At 41.9% G+C, this 19,525-nt stretch overlaps 1 protein-coding gene and 1 pseudogene across 1 annotated transcript; both read right to left on the bottom strand.

Moving 5' to 3' along the window:
- Window positions 1–13,353: 13,353 nt before the first annotated feature.
- Window positions 13,354–13,929, bottom strand: LOC132314056 (uncharacterized). The gene has a single exon (XM_059812972.1). It carries the CDS (start codon window positions 13,927–13,929, stop codon window positions 13,354–13,356), a length of 576 nt encoding a protein of 191 aa, XP_059668955.1.
- A 3,590-nt stretch (window positions 13,930–17,519) lies between these two features.
- Window positions 17,520–17,618, bottom strand: LOC132315268 (small nucleolar RNA R71; annotated as a pseudogene).
- Between the last annotated feature and the right edge of the window lie 1,907 nt (window positions 17,619–19,525).

The following is a 19,525-nucleotide window of genomic DNA, read 5'->3' as shown; positions in this document are numbered from 1 at the left end:
CTCAGTTAAAGTTCGATCGATCGAAATGTTTTTAAAATAGACCTGGAGGGTCTCAAGATCGATCATTTAGATCGATTCAACCCTCCAAAACCCTTGCTTCCCTTATCACCGCCGCATCTACTGTCATCTTCCTCATCTTCGGTGAGATATCCGGTGAGATCCAAGTTCACATCTACCTCTCTCATCTCGGATTTCTCACCCACTCTTCGCATCCACTTCTCTCCCTTCGATTTGGGTAAGATCTGAGATCTCACTTATGATTTAAGCTTTAATATGATGATTAGATGCTTTATATGTTGCATTCTTGCTTTATACATGATTGAATCTTTATTTTTAAAACTTCGAAGCATTGAGTTTCCATATATATATATATATGTGTATATGCTTCGTATATATATGTATATGTTTGATCTATTTTGGGAGGATGGGCCATGATTGGGTGATAATATTTGATGATTTGTTGTGTTGAAGGGCCCACGAACACGTTTGTGTGGGCCCCATGCTTCCAAAGTCACAGATCTGTGACTGTTTACATTCGTCGCATAGTTCGATCAATCGAACTTATATCTCAGATCGATCTTGAGAGATCGATCGAACTTATGTCTCAGATCAATCGAAGTTGTGAGATCGATTTCACTTATTTTCGATCGACCAAACTTTTGTGATCGATCTCACTTCTTTTTCTGATCGATCGAACTTTACAGATCTCACACACACACACACACTTCATTCTTCATATATTATGTTCATGCTATCTCATATATGCCCAATGCCTGTGATATTCCACATTGGATGCATTTCATACGTACATTGTTTAGCATGTTTCCACTTGCATAGATTCAAGTCATATCTATTTTGTCTATTTTTACTGGACATACATGTTTCTATATCGTGCTTAAAATTTCTTATTCTGGCACTAACTCCCATTACAAGTTTTTCTTTTTCTTTTTGCAGGCCATGGTTAAGAGGAAGACCATTGCCAACAGGCAACACGGGCCCCACCGACACATTAGACCACGGATAGAGGAGCTAGCAGAGCCTTCTCATGCATTGGAGGAGCCAGCACAGGCTACCCCACCTCAAGCACCATCTCATGAGGCTGAGGATGACCATATGCCATCCATCTCTGCGGCTCATCCTACATTTACACCATCACCATCTCCACCGTATGCTGGAGCTGAGCATTCGCCTATACCAACTCAGCCAGCTCATCTGGAGCGTGATAGGCCCGTGCCTAGATATGCGCATATGACGGTCGACCATGAGTCAGAGTTTGATACAGCCTTCTTCTCCAGATCGGTGCTGACCCGATCAGCTTACCATGACATCATTCAGTGGGGCTTGGCCGCTATTCTTGCCCCAGTCACAGAGCCAGTTTACCCGCGGCTAGTACGGTTGTTCAACCAGAACCTCTGACCATCTCCGCGTACCACAGCAGAGCTGGTCACTTCTGTAGATGGCCATCAGATCACCAGCACAGTGGACTCACTAGCCCGCTTTTGCCACTGCCCATACCGTTGTCCTCCAGAGCTTTAGGAGACATATCCGAGGCTATGGCCTTCCTACGCCGACATGGCGGTCTTTCTTACAGGTCACCATGCCAGTGGTGAGACCTTCGCCACTTGGACATTCCTTCCAGATGACCTTTGGTTCACCGATTCCGTGTTCTTCCGGAACATTTACATGGCTTGGCACAAGATTCAGAGGAGGGACGATTATTTGACAACCCTCTACACCTTCTACACCGGGCACTGGGTGTCTATTACCGCGCTCATCTGGAGCGTGATGAGGAAGCTTTATGACGAGTACATCAGCAAGAAGATGCCCGGATGGGCTAAGTCTCTTCCATTCAGCCACCTTATCACCCAGATTTTGATTGATCAGCGCTACCCTATTCACCCTCGGGAGCACCCAGAGAGAGGTTTATGTCACTTTCTGAAGAAGGATTGGATAAAGAGCTACAACGCCATTATTACCAGACAGCAGGACCACGCGGTAGTGGCTGCAGAGGAGCTAGAGGAGGAGGAGGCACAGGCAGAGGCATAGGCAGCAGCAGAGGCAACAGCAGCAGATCCCGTAGTGGACGATGCACCAGTTGATCCAGCTGCCGATCATATAGATATTGACTTAGAGCGCCCTGCAGACGATGCAGAGCAGTACTTTCCAGCGAGGTCGACCATTCATGAGCAGGAGTAGACTTAGGAGCTTTCTTCTGATTCATCTATGCCTGAGGCTCCAGATCTGACCCCCGACTTTGGAGTACGCACCAGACGCTTGAGGATGCTGTTGTTGCCATCCGAGCTGATCTCACAACCTACAGAGCTAATTTTGCTTCCTTCCGCACGGATGTCGCGACTATGTTCTGAGATCTATCCCGAGATATCCGCGGAGCCCGAACTACCCATCCTACCTCATCCTCCTGAGTTCCCAGTTCCTTCTATCTCATGATCCCTCTCTCCTATTGATACTTTACTTTTGTCACTGTACATTATTGTTCTTGTAGCCGGTCTGTTGGCTTTGATATTTTTGATGTACCAGTACTTTTTTTTATATATATATCTGTTTTTGCTATGGATGTCATATATTATATTCTCATATCTGTATGTTTGACTCCATCAGGTGCATCACAGTGACTTCAGTGAGAGAGTGCTACCTAATTTTCAGGATCACCCTTATACCTCTCTCATTTCTTTACCTGTTTATCCCATTTACACTTGCATGTCCACTGTGCACTAATTATCCCATTTTGTTATCTGATGAGTTTATCCAAGTGCCAATTTTCAGGACCACAGTTCATCCCAAGTTTGGGGGGGCCAGGCCACCCACTTCGGATACTTCAGTCCCGATCATTCTATGCCTTAGTTGCACTGGTATACTCTTTCCTTTGTTCTCTTGCACATTGAGGACATTGTGCCATTTAAGTTTGGAGGGAATGGTGCTTTGCTGTGTTAGTTTTAAATTCAAAATTTTGAGCATGACTTGTGTATTTGAAGGATATTTCTATGATTGGTACATATCTAGCTATGATTTTGATCTTTTGAGGACTATATTGCTTAAAATTTGAAAATTGCTTGACTTGAGAGTCCAATATTCCTTGTATGCCTTATGGATGCCATTTAGGAGTAAATTTTTTGAAAGATTGATATCTTGCTTGCACTTGTGGTCCACATCATCTTGATTTTGTGATTATTTTGAGATTCATTCTAGGATTCTACACTAGCACCGGCGCACACTAGGATTCATTTGTGGGGTACATGCTTTGTTGATTATTGAATTGGTTATATCCTAATTGAGCTAGTAGTGCATTGAAAACTTTCATTCTTGATAAAGGTGGATAACAACCCCTTTTCACTAAGTAGCCGGGATTTTAGCCTCATCAAACACTGAACTTCTCACGCCGAAAGGTGGAGGGCCCAAACTCTAGGTTAATTATTGAATTAAAAAAAAAAAGAAAAAGAAAGAAAAAAAAGAAGTTGCAAAAGTAATAAAAAAGTGAGGACTTCTCCCAAAAGGTGAGAAGTAGGAAATGATTAGATGGTTGTTATCTTGATTTATAGCCTAGTTGATTTGAGCTTGTAAGTCCATAGGGGTATTTGAATGCCTAATGCCCTAAAATCGTCTGGTTTGGGAGTCATTGACCTAACGCCTTACCTCATGAATCGTTAGAAAGCTTAATAGATCAACACATTGCACTATGCTTCCATCTTTGATCCTATAAAAAAAAAAAAAAAATTGAGTGAAAAGAATAAGCGCACCAAGAACAATAAAACTTTAATAAAAGGTCCACTTTTTGTCTTGATGATTGGTACTAGATTTGTGTGCTAGTTTGAGGGTAAGGATGTGATTAATTCTTTAGTTGGCTTAGATATCAACATATTTGATGCCGGTCCACTCAAAAAGGATTCTAGAGTTGTTTTGATTTTCATGGTCATTTTCTTGATGTGTGGAGGACCATATTTGCTTGCTTGATGTTGAGATTTTGGGAGATTGCTCGAAAATGTTTGAAACATTGTATATTTGAGGTAGTCTTCTCCCAATGCTTGTATGCAATATTGGTGTCTCTTTTGAAAGAATGAGCTTAATGTTTATGGGTACCATTTTTGGAAACCCTCACGAGACTTCACTTGTCCACTAGGGGTAACCTAGGGGTTTAAAAGGGTTGTTGCATATCCTAAGTGCAATCGTGTTCCCTACGAAAGTGGCGTTACCCATTTATTGCTTTCTAGTTGTAGTTGTTTAGTTATTCATTTCATTTCTTTACTTTCTAGTTCATTGCTAGGGACTAGGAATATTTAAGTTTGGGAGTGTGATGAGCACTGAAAAGTGCGTATTTAAACCCCTTAAGCTTAGGCATTCTAGTACCTTTATCTATCTTACTTTATTGTTTTAGATTGATTTCGTATTATTTCCATTTTCAGGCACTTATCCCGAAAATAAGCTAGCTCAGCCAAATAAGAGCTTAATTGAAGCAATTCTGGGATTAAATAAAGAAAGGAGCAAAGTGGAGAAAGAAAGAAGCAAATGAAGCCAAAGGTGGGAAGCAGCAAAGTTTGATCGATCCAAGTCCAAGGTTCGATCGATCAAATAATGATCGATCTCAACACTTCAAGATAGATCCAAGCCTTAGCCCAAAAGCAAAAAGTCCAAAGTTCGATCAATCCAACACCACCCTTCGATCGATCGAACACTTTTGTCCTTATTCAAATGATTGATCCTATCCACAACTGTACCACCCACTAACCACTTTTGTCCTTTTCCCAAAAATATCTCCCAAAATATCTTAGAATTGTCTTTTCCCAAAAAGCTCAACCAGTTGGATCGATTCAGCCTAAGTTCGATGGATCTCAGCCTGTTTGATCGATCCAAGTCCAAGGTTCGATCGATCGAACTTCCTCCAGTGCGAAAAAGTTAAATTTTCATCTCATTGAAAGTTGTCCTTTATCCAATCATTAGGGAATATTGTGTGCACGACCCCAGCTCATTTTGGGTGTCATTTGACCTACCTATATATGGATAAGGATTGCTTTTTACATAGGAGGCTAATATCATTTTCATATTATCTCTTGGAGAGCAAGCTTAGAAGAGGAAGCTAGAGACACCATTAGAGACTCTTCATCAACCAAGGAGCAAATCTCTTCCATGGAGTTAGCCCTTGAGGGTTGGAGCAACATCACCATGAGTGGCTAGACATCCTCTTGGGGCTAGAGTTAGCCCCAAGCGTGCTTTCGATATCTTAATCTTGTGTATTATTGAGGGATTAGTGTTGTAATACATGTTTTGACGCTTTTATATATATAGATCTTGTTTATTTAATGATTTATGTGGTTTAATGCTTTCAATTGATTATATCATTCTATCCATATGTCTATGTATGCTAGAATAGATGTTAATGTGCTTGTCTCTATGTTTTGTGTTATTGATGCATGTCTATGTGTATTGATGCTATAGATTTGGAGATTGTTAAGACATAGTGCTTAATGGAATGCTTTTGTGATTCTCTTGATGGTTCATACTTATTCCTTGATGCCTCTCCATAGTTTATTTTCATGCTAGTAGTGTAGATGTAGTGTAGTTGTAGTGTAATGTTAAATGGGAGGACAATCCATGCTTGTTGTTTGATGATCCAAGCTTTTGAATGCAAGTAGTATATGTCTCTGACCTTGTGTTGTATTTGGACTGTGAGCTTAATGAAATGATTAATGACTTGTTTTGATCTATTGTGTCTTTCACATGTTGTTTAGACAATATATACTTTTTTGCTTAGATATATTATGCCTTTCACATGATGTTTAGACAATACATGCTTAACTAGTCATCCTTGCTTGTTGAATCAACCAAACACACACACACACACACACACCAATATTACAACACACCATTTGCCCTCATTAGTCACTTGTCAATGGTATAGAAATGCATTGCTTGGTGGTGATCTCTTAACCCCAAGACTCTTCTCTCTCTTACTTACTCTTAGTTGTATTCTTTTGTTATCACTTAGTTTAATTTAATTGCTTTCTAATCAACCAACCAACCAATTTTTTGATCACTCAACCTACTAGCCCTAATAGCGTTTCCACAACCTTGTTCGATCCTCACAATCCCTTGGGACGATCCCTACTCGCCCTAGCTATATTTTTAGTGAAGGTAGTAGTGGCTTCTATAAATGTAAAACTTTTGGCCCTTGCCTTAAATTTCACACTCTTAAGCTTGTGGTAGGATGACGATTAGGAATTAGGTCAGAACGTAGTTATGGCGATGAGAATTGGATCTCTATTTTTGGGGACTTGCCCTTTTTTCTGTGTCTCTTCTGTTGAGGGTTCTGAGCCCTTTTTATATAGGAAAAACCATAATTGATTCCTTTTAGGACTTGCATTGCTTGTCCCTTAAGAATATGAATTACATCATACTTTCCTTATAACATGGATTTACATTATTTGGTTTCCATAGATTATAATTCTTCTTCTAATCGAATTGTTACTAAAAATGGGTTTAGTAACATATTCGTAATTGGGCTTGGGGTTTTATCATCTTGGGCCTTCTTAATAAGTTCAGCCTATTATGCTTAGTTAACCTGGCCCAAGCTTCTTGTAGATGCCCAATTTAAAGGTTGAATAGTCTCAGTATTTTTGGTGGTCCCCTTATGTACTGATGTGTCTTATCTTAATTGGAAGGGGAGATTTTTGCCCCCACACCAGGAAAATGGGGACCAGCACCCGAATGGGGATCCAAGCAACACAAGGGATTCTCTATGGTTAGAGATTGAGAAAGGGAAGGTTGACTATGATACCTCAGTAGCTCGAGCCTATTGTTAATTATTATCTCAGTCTCAGTGCAATGGTTGTTGTTATTAAGAGTGATTAATGCTCTTATTTATAGGGTTCATCCCTCGGTCAATACCCTTCGGCCTTTAGAGAGAACCTCCTCTTTTACCCAAGGGTCTGAGGGTCCCCTCCTCTGGCAGATGGGATATTGACAGATGGGTTACGGCGCTTTGTCCTCTAGTTCAAAGAGGTAATGATGCTCCTAAATTAATGCAAGTCTCATCAAATGTCATTCCATAATTAATACATCTTTCATTATGCTCGAGCCAGGGTATCAATTGTCCTTTCCCCCATATGTTGACCCAAGTAGAGGTGATTCCTTGGATCCCAACCACCTGTCCATATATCCTCAGTCTCCCGGACTGATAAGAAAGAACCTTCTCTGAAGCCCAGCCTTTTTAGCCTCGCGGAATTATTTCTTATGCCTCGAGGCTTCCCCAGCTCAAAGGAGGTCTCAGTACAGGGATGCTTAAGGTTGCTCCTGCAAGAGGGGACCTTAGGAAGGAAGGAGAGAAGGAGGAGCCCATCTGACTGGAGCGGGGCGCGTCTACAGGAGAGGAAGGGTAGTGACCCCTGCCTCGGCCAGTGAGTGTAGATTTCGGAGCAAATAGCTTGAGTCTACTTGATTCCTTTTAGAGGTATGCCAAGTCAGCAGGGACCAAGCATGTTTATTTTCAACATAGGTGCCACCTCGGTCGTCATTGTGGCATGTATATCAACAGTATGCTAGGTTAGCAGAGACCAAGTATGTTTATTTTCAATGTGGGTGCCACCTCGGTGGACATTGTTAGCATGTATATTAACATTTTGCCCCCCTGTTCGAGGTCACCGAAAAGGGGAGGTCGAACAAACCATTAATTGCATTCAGATTGCTTGTTAGTTTGCCATTATTTATCTCGTGTATCGAAGAGTCGTGTCACCTCGGCTTTCTAAGCCCACGTGTCGCATTATTATTGGGGTGGCAGTAGTCATGTTGCTTCAGATTCCGAGTTATGTCTTTTCGTTTGTCAGAGGTGCGACACTTGGGGTTCTAGATCCCTACTACTTAACCCACACTTTTCCTCTGCTCAGCTTATTTATGCAAAATAAACAATTCCTCATATTGACTCTATATTTCCAACTCGAGGTGCTTTTACACCATGTCTCTTCGCACTGATGTTTCCCCCGTTCCTCCTTTGACAGAATGACAAGTGGCCTCTTATTTTGGTTTGAGCGACACCCTATGGCTCCAGGGTGACAAGTTTAGCGATGTGGACGAGGTACAAGATGGGTCCTTCCTGTTCGAGGGAGAACCTTACACGAGTGAGGGAGCATCCATCCCTTCCAGTTCGGTGCTAATATTTCAAGTAGAGTGAGGTGACTTTCCTCATTCCACCTTTGCTTTTACAAGTCAAACTGGTCATAGTCATGGGTGGGATCTGTGGACAAACGCCATTCTGGCCGATGCTGTATTTTATAAGACTTTGAAAGCCACAAGGATTACAGATGCCATTCGCAACACTCGCGAATTATCCATATCGTGGGACATCCCTGACTTCACCCTTCTCCTGTCCCGGTGGAGTAGGGATACTCATACCTTTATCACCTCGTGGGGCAAATTTACTCCTACACTCGAAGACGTGGTACAACTTATGTGCCTAAACATGTTCGGCGAACATGACCCCAGCTCCTGGTCTCTTCCCGAGGATGAGGTAAAAAGCCCCTCGAGCTTGCGTAGTGCCATCACTTCGGTCGGAAAGATCGCCACTCAGTACCAAGAGGATGGTCTTCGTGAGGACTTTCCTGAGACAAGGAAGAAATATACGTTTATGTTGCTTCTCCATTATTTCTTCCGCGACATCTCCCCTAGTGATCAGGAAGGAAAAACGTCCTTTAATGGCCCTAACTGTAGGGACGAGTCTCGTCTCGCAGGCTTCCTCCTATCTTGGCTCTCTCGATTTGTGTTTCCAGGTCCTCCAGATGACGGTCCTTGTTCCGACCTTGTTCCCTTAACTATCAGATTGTCTTGTGGTAAGAGTCTTCCTTTGGCCTCGCTGTTTCTGGGCACCCTTTATCACGAGCTTGATTTGGCCCATGCTCGTATGGAACGCTTTGTAGGTCGCATGAGTGTGGTGTCTCGAGTTAACACCATCTTCTTGCATATGTTCGTATATGAGTATTTTCCAGGCTACGCTCCTCGCCCCACCACATTACCTCGGGATAACAATCTAAAAAGATCCTTTCAGTGGCATAAGCATAGCCCAAAGAAGAAACTAGCAGAGTATATAGACCGGGAAGGGTGTTTTGTAGCTCGTCCCTATACTAAGGGACCTCGTGTGGATCATGGTTCCTCGAGGGATGGGACGGTGATTTCGGGCAAGTACCTCAAGCGCAACCCCACCTCGACCATTCTCGCCCTATCTTCTGCAGGTTATCTTCTTGCTCTCTTTCCTCCGCACTCAGGAGTAGGTAAAGTTTATAATCCCCACCGAGTGGCTCGGCAATTTGGATGGGATCAGGGACTTCCCCGGGACTATGGTTACGGGGATCGCCAGGACTATAGCACTTATACTTTGGGTTTCTCTCGCTTCCTCGACTCCGGAGGTACCGAGCTTGTGGGGGATTGTTGCATACTCCACATGCCTTCCTCCTCTAGGGTAGGGCGATGGGCTGTAGGGGTGAGGGCATATTGGAAGGACATCATGCACTCTTTCAGACATTATGTAAGCAGTGCTCCATCCCCAGTCCCTGCTCGTGGTTTGCTAAAGAATGATTCCTCATTTCGCCCTTTCAAAAATACTTCCGTAGCCGCTCAGGGCAAGCCCTGTGGTATGGCGAATTTGCACCCCCTCTCTTTGCCAGAATCTACTGTGCCTGTAATAGACCTTCGGGCTACGAGGCCCCGTCGTGACAAGCGTAAGCTTGACCAAGATACAAGTTCCTTTGTGCCTGCCTTAATTCCACCAAAACGCTCCAAGGTTTGCAATTTCATTCTTTACTTTTGTCATTATTACTTTGTTAATGTCATTGCTCCCTAATTTACAAAGCACTTTGCAGGAGAAGAGCATTGCTGCAGATTCCAATGCTCCCTTAGAGACCACTCGCCTGTCTACTCGAGCTGGGGCCTCCTCTGGTACTAGATCCCAATCCGTGCCTCCTGAAGGCGTTCCTACCAAGGGTTCCTCTATTGTTGATAGCGGTTGCACCCCTGAGGCTTGTAATGGCTTGGATGTTCCTTCCGATGCCTTGCACACTCTTGCGAACGTCCTTAGTGACCCTGAGGGGGCCACGAGGGAGGTACTATTTTCTGACTTGAATCCGTCTCATGCGCCCCCCACTCACTCGCGGCGCGGGAGGAGAAATGAATTAATCCCCTTAGCCTGAGGTTTGGGAAGCTTTAACGAGGATACAGGGACCGTGAACAAGGCCGTGGATCTTGCCATGGTTGCCTTTGATTTTGAAAGGAGCTCAAGCCAAACATTATCAGACAAAGGTGCCCCCCCCCCTTTTTTTTTCTTTTGAGGTTCATTCTATTGTTTTTTTTTTGGTATCCTCTTATTTAAATGTTAATCGCGTAGGCATCGAAGTGGAGAAGGAGAGGGAGGTTGGGGCTCGCTTGGGCGACCATCACTCGGGGTATAATGATGGAAACAGTGATTTTGAAAACTCAGTTGAAGTAATTCAAGAGCTTCCCAGGGAACCTCTCATCAAGCTAAGGTAAATGGTTGAGAAAGCCATTGACGAGCTTCTTCCCCAAGAAGAGGATGATGCTGAGGTAATGAGTTTAAGTTCTGCTACATCTTCTAGACAGAGCCATTCGAGAAGTGATGATCATCAATCTGAAGGTGGAGTCAGAACTCATCTTTCTTTGCCTGATAGTGCTGCAAAGAAGGGTGCTCACTCGTCCCCCTCTAATTCTCCAAGGGTGGAGAGACGAGTTGTTGCTCGCGAGGAGGTAGAGTCCAAGGTAGCTCTTATTGAGCCTGACCCTGGTGCGGGGATTATCTCATGGGGTGGATCAACCCTTACTTTGGATGAGGCCAAAATTTTAGATGAAGTAAAAACTAAACATCCTCAGACGTTCGAGAACCTTGATGGGGCGATTCCTTTGTTTCTGAACTTTGTGTATAAAGTAACATGCAAACTAGTGGTGGGGCTTCGCAAGGCCAAAGACTGTTCCTTAGGGAAGAATGAGCTCGATTCCTTGGATCACCTCTTTGCCAACCTGAAAAGGGTACAGGTCGAGGTGAGCTGGGCTAGAGGCATTCTTGCACGTATTGAAGCCTTTGCGGAGCGAGAGAGGGAAGTGGAAACAATCAAAGACCTCCGCGACTAAGCCGAGGAGGAAAATGGGGTACTTAATGTGGAAAGAGTTTGTCTGGCCGAGTTACAAGAGCAAATTAGGTTGAGGGAACAACACATCATTTTTTTGACCAGCGAAGTGGAGCGCAAGCTACTCTCGCTGGGTCCTGCAGTTCTGAACTTGGATGATTTGCTTTAATGCTGTAAAAGAAACTATTTACTTTTTTTTTTTTTTTTTTTTTTTTTTGAACCGAATAGGTGATTTCGCACTGCCCTTTTTTATTAATGGATTGCTTTTACTCTTCCTGAGATTACTCGTCATTATATATATGTTTTTTTGAATTCATTAACAATGTTTGATGTGTAATGTCCCTGTTTTTACTTTATAGTGAATTGCACAACATCAGTATGTTGTTTTACTTTGCAGTTAATTGCACAACATCAGTATGTCATAAGCAATTTTTGTGGAGAGACGAGAAAAGTAATTATGCACCGAAGCATCAGTTATGGGGAAATATGGAGTCCCCTGTCCCTCTTTGTTTTATATACTACAAAAATTAGGGCGATGCCAAAAGAATCCTTTTACAGATACAGCGCCTCGAAAGAGGTGCTTAGATTTCATTAGCTAAGCGTAATACTTCTTCAGCCACTTAGCATTAATCAGACCCAAAGTCTTGTTGTTACCAACCCTGCCAATTTTGTAGTATCCGCTATCGTTCACCGTTATGACCTCGAAGGGGCCTTCCTATTTCTGGGTAAACTGCGATGCTGAGAGATTTTACATTACATGTGTTGCAGACTTTAAAACCAAGTCGCCCTTCTGAAATGCTCGAGGTCGCACAGTAGCGTTGTAAGCTCTTGCTACCTTCCTTTGGTAAACTGTCAATCTGCTCTTTGCGTGCTCCCTTTGCTCGTGTAATCCTTCAAGCTCTCCGATTTTATGATTAAACTGAGAGTAACTTTGTTCGGCCAATCTCCCAGAGGGAATCACTATCTCGACTGGGAGCACTGCTACTGTTCAGTATACCAGAGAAAAAGGAGTGGCACTCGTGGCTCCTTTTACGATGGTTCGATATGCCCAAAGCGCGAGGAGAAGCTGTTTGGCCCACTTGTCATGTTGTTCTTTCAGGGTTCTACTCAAAATCCGAAGTAGGGTCTTATTGGTCACCTCTGCTTATCCATTACCTTTAGGATAATAGGGTGTAGATTTGAGGTGGGCCACTTGATATCTGTGTAAGAGCGTCCGAACCTTGTTGTTTACAAAGGGCATTCCATTATCCTTTACGATAACCTGAGGCACTCCGAATCGGCATATGACATTCTCCTTGATGAAATTTGCTACCAACTGTCCGGTAGCTACTGACAAAGCTACTGCCTTGACCCACTTGGTGTAAGCCTCGGTTGCCACTAGTATCCATTTCTTCTTTCTTGACTTTGGTGAAATAGGGCCTATCAAGTCCATGGCCCAAGTGTGGAATGGCCAAGAAGCACCAGTGGGATGAAGTTCCACTGCTGGGGTGTGGATAGCATAATTATGAATCTGGCATTCTCGACATTTTTGAGCAAAGTCCCTGCTGTTTGTTTGCATCGAGGGCCAATAGTACCCTAGCTGTATAAGGCGGTTGTGCAATTTTCTTCACCCTTGGTGCTCATCTTCATGTGCTTGCTTCAATACTTCTCATGCCTCAGTGATACTTATGCAATGCTTGGCCTTCCCATCGAAGCCTCGTCTCATTAACTCACCTTTGCATATAAAGAAATGATTTGCGTTTCGTCTCAGCAATGCTACCTCTTCACGGTCTTGTGGGAGCAATCATTTCTCGAGATAGTCCCTGTATTTCTGCCTCCAGTCCCCTTCATCAACGGCCAAGCATCAAGCTCCTTCGAAAATCTTTTGACATTTTGAACAAGCTTTTTGTATGGCGTTGGCATCGGCTGCCATCTGCGGCCAGTAGTATCCCTATCTCTGTATTCTCCGATATAAGCTCAGCGGAACATCACCACATGTTTGTTTGTGGATCTCATGCAGCACTTGCTTGGCCTCCTGTGACCCGATACATCTAGCCAAAATGCCCCCAGGGGCCCTATAATAGAGAACTCCTAGATAGAGTGAAAAGTCTTTGAGTGTTAGTGCGGGGATTTCGCCCGCGCCCTCCTTCAATTGCAATATATATGGGCTCCACCAATCTTCAATATCCTTCGGCTCATCAAATTCTTTGTTATTTAGGCATGACTCCTCCTTTTTATGAATTCAGATATCTACTAATTCTCCTGTTATCTCAACCTTGGAAGCTAAAGTTGCCAAGGCATCCGGATAGCGATTTGTTGCCCGAGGCACGTGGGTTATACGAAGCTCATTGAAATGACCGCTCAGCTTTTGGGTAGCAGTTCGGTATATTGCCAGAGTCGGCTCCTTGATGGCATATGTCCAGTCCAGTTGTTTTACTACTAAATTTGAATCTTCCTGGATATGCAGACACTTGAATTTCTCTTCTCGAGCTGCCAACAATCCTAAAACCAGGGCTTCATATTCTGCCATATTGTTAGAGCACGCAAAAGTTAGTTTGTACGAAAATTTTTGAGCCTTTCCCTCTCCTGAGGTTAGGACTACCCCCACACCACCTCCTTTAGAGGTCGACGATCCATCAAAGGATAATGTCCAAACCACATTTTCATCTGCGTAATAAGTGGAGTCGGGCTTTTCGTGAGGAAGATCATCTTGCACCAGTTCGAAATTGCCAGAGGGAAACTGGGCTATCAGATCTGCTAAGGCTTGGCTCAAAATTGTATGCGGTGTGTAGCACTGTATATCGAACTTGGATAACATTAAGAGCCATCGTGCAATTCGTCCAGAAAGGATAGGCCACGAAAGCAGGTACCTTATTGGATCATATTTGGTGACAAGATGAATGCTATGAGCAAGGAAGTAATGATGGAACTACTTCGCGGTAAATGCCAAAGACAAACAATGGCGCTCAATTGGAGAATATTGTGCCTCAGCTCCTTGGATGATTCTGTTGATATAGTAGACAGGGCATTCTCGGCCTTTTTTTTCTTGAGCAAGAAGCGCCTCGATAGAGTGCTCTGTTGACGTGAGATACAACCAGAGAGGAACTCCTTGCCGAGGAGCTATAATGGTGGGCGGTGAGGACAACAACTTCTTGACTCTGTCAAACGCTTTTTGGTGTTCTTCATTCCACTTAAATTCAGATCAACTTCTTATTAAAGTGCTAAAAGCATGCGTTACCTCGGCCAAGGCTGGGACAAAGCGTCGTGATGAGCGCTGAAAAGTGAGTATTTAAACCCCTTAAGCTTAGGCATTCTAGTACCTTTATCTATCTTACTTTACCGTTTTAGATTGATTTCATATTATTTTCATTTTCAGGCACTTATCCCGAAAATAAGCTAACTCAGCCAAATAAGAGCTTAATTGAAACAATTCTGGGATTAAACAAAGAAAGGAACAAAGTGGAGAAAGAATGAAGCAAATGAAACCAAATGTGGGAAACAACAAAGTTCGATCGATCCAACTTCAAGGTTCGATCGATCGAACAATGATCGATCTAAGTATTTCAAGATAGATCTAAGCCTTGGCCCAAAAGCATAAAGTCCAAAAGTTCGATCGATCTAACACCACCCTTTGATTAATCGAACACTTTTATCCTTATTCAAATGATTGATCCTATCCACAGCTGTACCACCCACTAACCACTTTTGTCATTTTCCCAAAAATATCTTCCCAAAATATCTCAGATTTGTCTTTTCCCAAAAAGCTCAACCAGTTGGATCGATCCAGCCTAAGTTCGATGGATTTCAGCCAGTTCGATCGATCCAAGTCCAAGGTTCGATCGATCGAACTTCCCCTAGTGTGAAAAAGTTAAATTTCCATCTCATTGAAAGTTGTCGTTTATCCAATCATTAGGGAATATTATGTGCACAACCCCAGCTCATTTTAGGTGTCATTTGACCTACCTATATAAGGATAAGGATTGCTTTTTACATAGGAGGCTAATATCATTTTCATATTATCTCTTGGAGAGCAAGCTTAGAAGAGGAGGCTAGAGACACCATTGGAGACTCTTCATCAACTAAGGAGCAAATCTCTTCCATGGAGTTAGCCCTTGAGGGTTAGAGCAACATCACCATGAATGACTAGACATCCTTTTGGGGCTAGAGTTAGCCCCAAGTATGCTTTCTATATCTTAATCTTGTGTATTATTGAGGGATTAGTGTTATAATTAACGTTTTGACACTTTGATATATATAGATCTTGTTTATTCAATGACTTATGTGGTTTAATGCTTCCAATTGATCATTTCATTCTATCCATATGTCTATGTATGCTAGAATAGATGTTCATGTGCTTGTCTCTAGATTTTGTGTTATTGATACATGTCTATATGTATTGATGCTATAGATTTAGAGATTGTCAAAACAAAATGCTTAAAAGAATGCTCTTGTGATTTTCTTGATGGTTCATACTTATTCCTTGATGGATTGTGCCTCTCCCCTAGTTTATTTTCATGCTAGTAGTGTAGATGTAGTGTAGTTGTGGTGTAGTGTTAAATGGGAGGATAATCTATGCTTGTTGTTTGATGATCCAAGCTTTTGAATGCAAGTAGCATATGTCTCTAACCTTGTGTTGTATTTGGATTGTGAGTTTAATGAAAAGATTAATGACTTGTTTTGATCTATTGTGCCTTCCACATGTTTTTTAGACAATATATGCTTCATTGCTTAGATATATTGTGCCTTTCACATGATGTTTAGACAATACATGCTTAATTAGTCATCCTTATTTGTTGAATCAACCAAACACACACACACTTCAATATTGCAACACACCATTTGCCCTCATTAGTCACTTGTCAATGATATAGAAGTGCATTGCTTGGTGGTGATCTCTAAACCCCAAGATCTCTCTCTCTCTTATTTACTCTTAATTGCATTCTTTTGTTATTACTTAGATTAATTTAGTTGCTCTCTAATCAACCAACCAACCAATTATTTGATCACTTGACCTACTAACCCTAATAGCGATTCCACGACCTTGTTCGATCCTCACAATCCCTTGGGACGATCCTTACTCACCCTTGCTATATTGTTAGTGAAAGGTAGTAGTGGCTTTTATAAATGTAAAACTCTTGGCCCTCGTGTTTATGCACACACTCTCTCAAGCTTGACGGTGTTGCGGTGATACACCTTGTCAGTTTTTGGCGCCGTTGCCGAGGATTGATTGATTTGATTAGGCAACGTCGGATTTGTGAAATCAATTAGGATTAGTACTCTTTTGATCGTGTCTTTACTTTATTTTTATTTTTCTTTTTGGTTACTTGTTGTGTTGTTCTTACTTAACTAGGTGCATTGTTGGAGAGGAAGTAAACAAAGGAGCATTCAAGCTAAGCATGGAAGGAAAAAAAAAGAGCTAAAATTAAAAAAAAAATTTGCTAAGCTAAGCTTTAAATTTGGAGTTGAAGTTCTAAAGGACCTTTGTGAGACTTTCTTTACTCAATCCCTTAGTTAAATTGTCGGCCCGCGTGGAGGCTTATTTTTAATTGTTCTTGCATCATTGTTGTTAAAGCATGGGAGTATGAATTAAGTGTTTGTGGAAGAAGTCTTATTGCATTGTTGTGAAGGTATATTGTTTTTCAATCTTTGTGCTTGTTGTGTTTTGCATTGTGCATGCATGGACGTCGTTCATTGAGACCCACTCTTGTCCCTCTTGATTTGCATCTTGAAATCCATCGTTAGAAACCCTAGGGGAAGAGGAAGTTCAAATAGACCTAATCTATCAATGGATGACCATAATGATAATCATGTTGAGGACCTTGGTCACATAGACCAACAAGGTATCCTTCATCGTAATGTGTACAATGAGAACATACAAGTACCATTAGGCATGCCAAGGCCATTCATTCACCAACCACCACAACAACAAGGCCAAGTTCCATACGGAATGCCAAGGCTAATGTATGCTCCACAACCTCCCATCATCAATCAAGGAATTCAAAACCAAGGTGTTCATGTTGCACCTCAAGTAGCTAATCCACCTCTTGTTTTAAGAGACCATTATGTGCCTAACGAGTATAATGCACCTACATGCGTCCAATTGCCTCCATTTAGAGTGCATCATTATGAAATTAAGCCACAAACCATTCAAATGCTTCCTAACTATTATGGACTTCCAAGTGAAGAACCTTATAAGCATTTGGATGAGTTTCTTAAAGTATGTTCCACCATAAAATATACGGACATGCTGGAAGAGGTTTTAAGATTCAAACTTTTTCCATTCACCTTAAAAGACAAGACAAAGTATTGGTTTAACAATCTTAGGCCTTTTTCAATCACTTCTTGGGCAGAAACGATACAAGAATTCTTGAACAAGTACTATTTGGTTTCAAAGACCAATGCCATGAGAACCTCAATTTGAGAATTTTCACATGGGGATGGAGAAACGTTTCATGAGGTATGGGAACGCTTCAATGAATTGCTTAGGAAGTGTCCACATCATGACATGCCCAAATGGTAATTAGTTCAATACTTCTTTGAGAGCTTATCGGACAACTATAAGGGTATGGTTGATGCTTCCATGGGTGGCTCATATATTGATAGACATGAGGGTGACGTGTGGCATCTTTATGAGAACATGAGTGAAAATTCTTTGCATAGAACATTATCATCCAAGAATGGTAGAAATTCACAAGGTAGGAAGAGTGTTGGCTTACATCAAGTCGACCATTCAAATGAAATAGCCACCGAAATGAAGTCTTTATCTCAAAGGTTTGATCAATTTTAGATTAACCAAAACTCGGCGAACCAAATATCTTCCTTCCCTAACCATTCTCACCGTGCATCAAATGAAACATGTATGACTTGTTCTAGTGTTCTTCATTCTACTTCTCACTGTCCTCACGGACAAATGCAAAATGAATCTAATGAACAAGTCAATGCAGCTTTTGTGAACCAAGGGAACAATCCTTATGGTACTCATTAAAATCCAAGTTGGAGGAATCATCCAAATTTCTTTTGGAAAAACCAAGGAGAGGGCTCAAACCCTTCCCAAGGCGGTTTTCAAGGGAAGTACATTCCACCTCCATTTCAAAACCAAGGATCCCAAGGTTATAGACCTTATCAATCACAAAGGAATTAATTTGCTAATTCTCATTTTCCTAACCAATCTTATTCCCAAGGTAATACTAGAAGTCCCACCTTTGAAGAAAAAGTTTTGAATGTTTTGGATACTTTAGAGGCTAACACTCAATTACTTCATTCTCACTCTTAATCTATTGCGAAGCTAGAAACCCAAGTAGGGCAAATAGCAAGCACTCTCAATGCAAGAGAGAAGGGAAAGATGCCTACTAATGCCCCACCTAAGCAACAATGTGTTGTGGAAACCCATTCCTCATTAGAAGGCCACACCATTAAACATGTTAATGTGGTGACTACCTTGTGGAGTGGTAGGATTGTGGACAATCAAGTTGGAATGTCCAATGAAGAGATTGAACCTGTGCAACCTCAAGTTGCCACTCGTCCCGTTTCACATCCCATTCCTCATTCATTACATGTACATGATCTTGTAAATGAAAAAGTTTTGAAAAATATGTTTGAAAAAGAAGTTTTGAAAAATTATTTGAAACAAAATGACTTAAAAACTTCTTGTGTTGAAGAGAGTTCAGAAGAAAATTCTCAAAAAGTGTTTGAACCAAAAGTTCCATTTCTGGATGCCTTAAAAGGATCCATTTCAAAAGACAAGCAAAAGACAAAAACCAATGAAATTATGAAAATGTTTAGGCAAGTGAAAGTCAATCTTCCACTATTGGATGCAATCAAGCAAATTTCGGCTTATGCCAAATTCTTGAAAGACTTGTACACCCAAAAGCGGAAGAACAAGAGCCAAACACTAAGAAAAGTGGTTTTGACCGAGCAAGTAAGCTCAATTTTGCAACATAACACTCTTCCAAAGTTTAAGGACCCCGGTTCACCCACTACATCATGCATTATTGGTGATCATAGCATTAATCGGGCGTTTCTTGACTTAGGAGCAAGTGTTCACCTCCTTCCATACTCGGTTTATGCCAAATTGGGCCTAGGTGAGCTGAAACCGATCTCGGTAGTTTTATAACTTGCTGACCGATCCATTAAGAAGTCTAGGGGTATAATTGAGTATGTATTGATTAAGATTGACAAATTCTTCTTTCCCGTTGATTTCGTTGTCATTGACACGGAACCGGTCCCCAATCCTAAGAGCCAAACTCCCGTTATCCTTAGCCGTCGTTTTTTGGCAACCGTTAATGCCAACATCAATTGTAGGACAGGGATAATGAAGATCTCATTTGGCCACATGAAGGTGAAGTTGAATATCTTTAATCCCACACCCAATTCATTTGACAAATATGAAGGAGAGGTTAATGTTATAGATAAAT

The sequence above is a fragment of the Cornus florida genome, unplaced genomic scaffold, assembly GCF_030987335.1.
Source record: "Cornus florida cultivar Cherokee Brave unplaced genomic scaffold, ASM3098733v1 CherokeeBrave_3.0.0_Hap2_Chr06, whole genome shotgun sequence".
Lineage (NCBI taxonomy): Eukaryota > Viridiplantae > Streptophyta > Magnoliopsida > Cornales > Cornaceae > Cornus > Cornus florida.
This window is presented reverse-complemented; position numbering and strand designations above follow the sequence as displayed.

Excerpts from the sequence above, each read along its gene's own strand:
- LOC132314056 (XM_059812972.1), bottom strand. The coding sequence starts at position 13,929 with ATGTTATCCAAGTTCGATATACAGTGCTACACACCGCATACAATTTTG.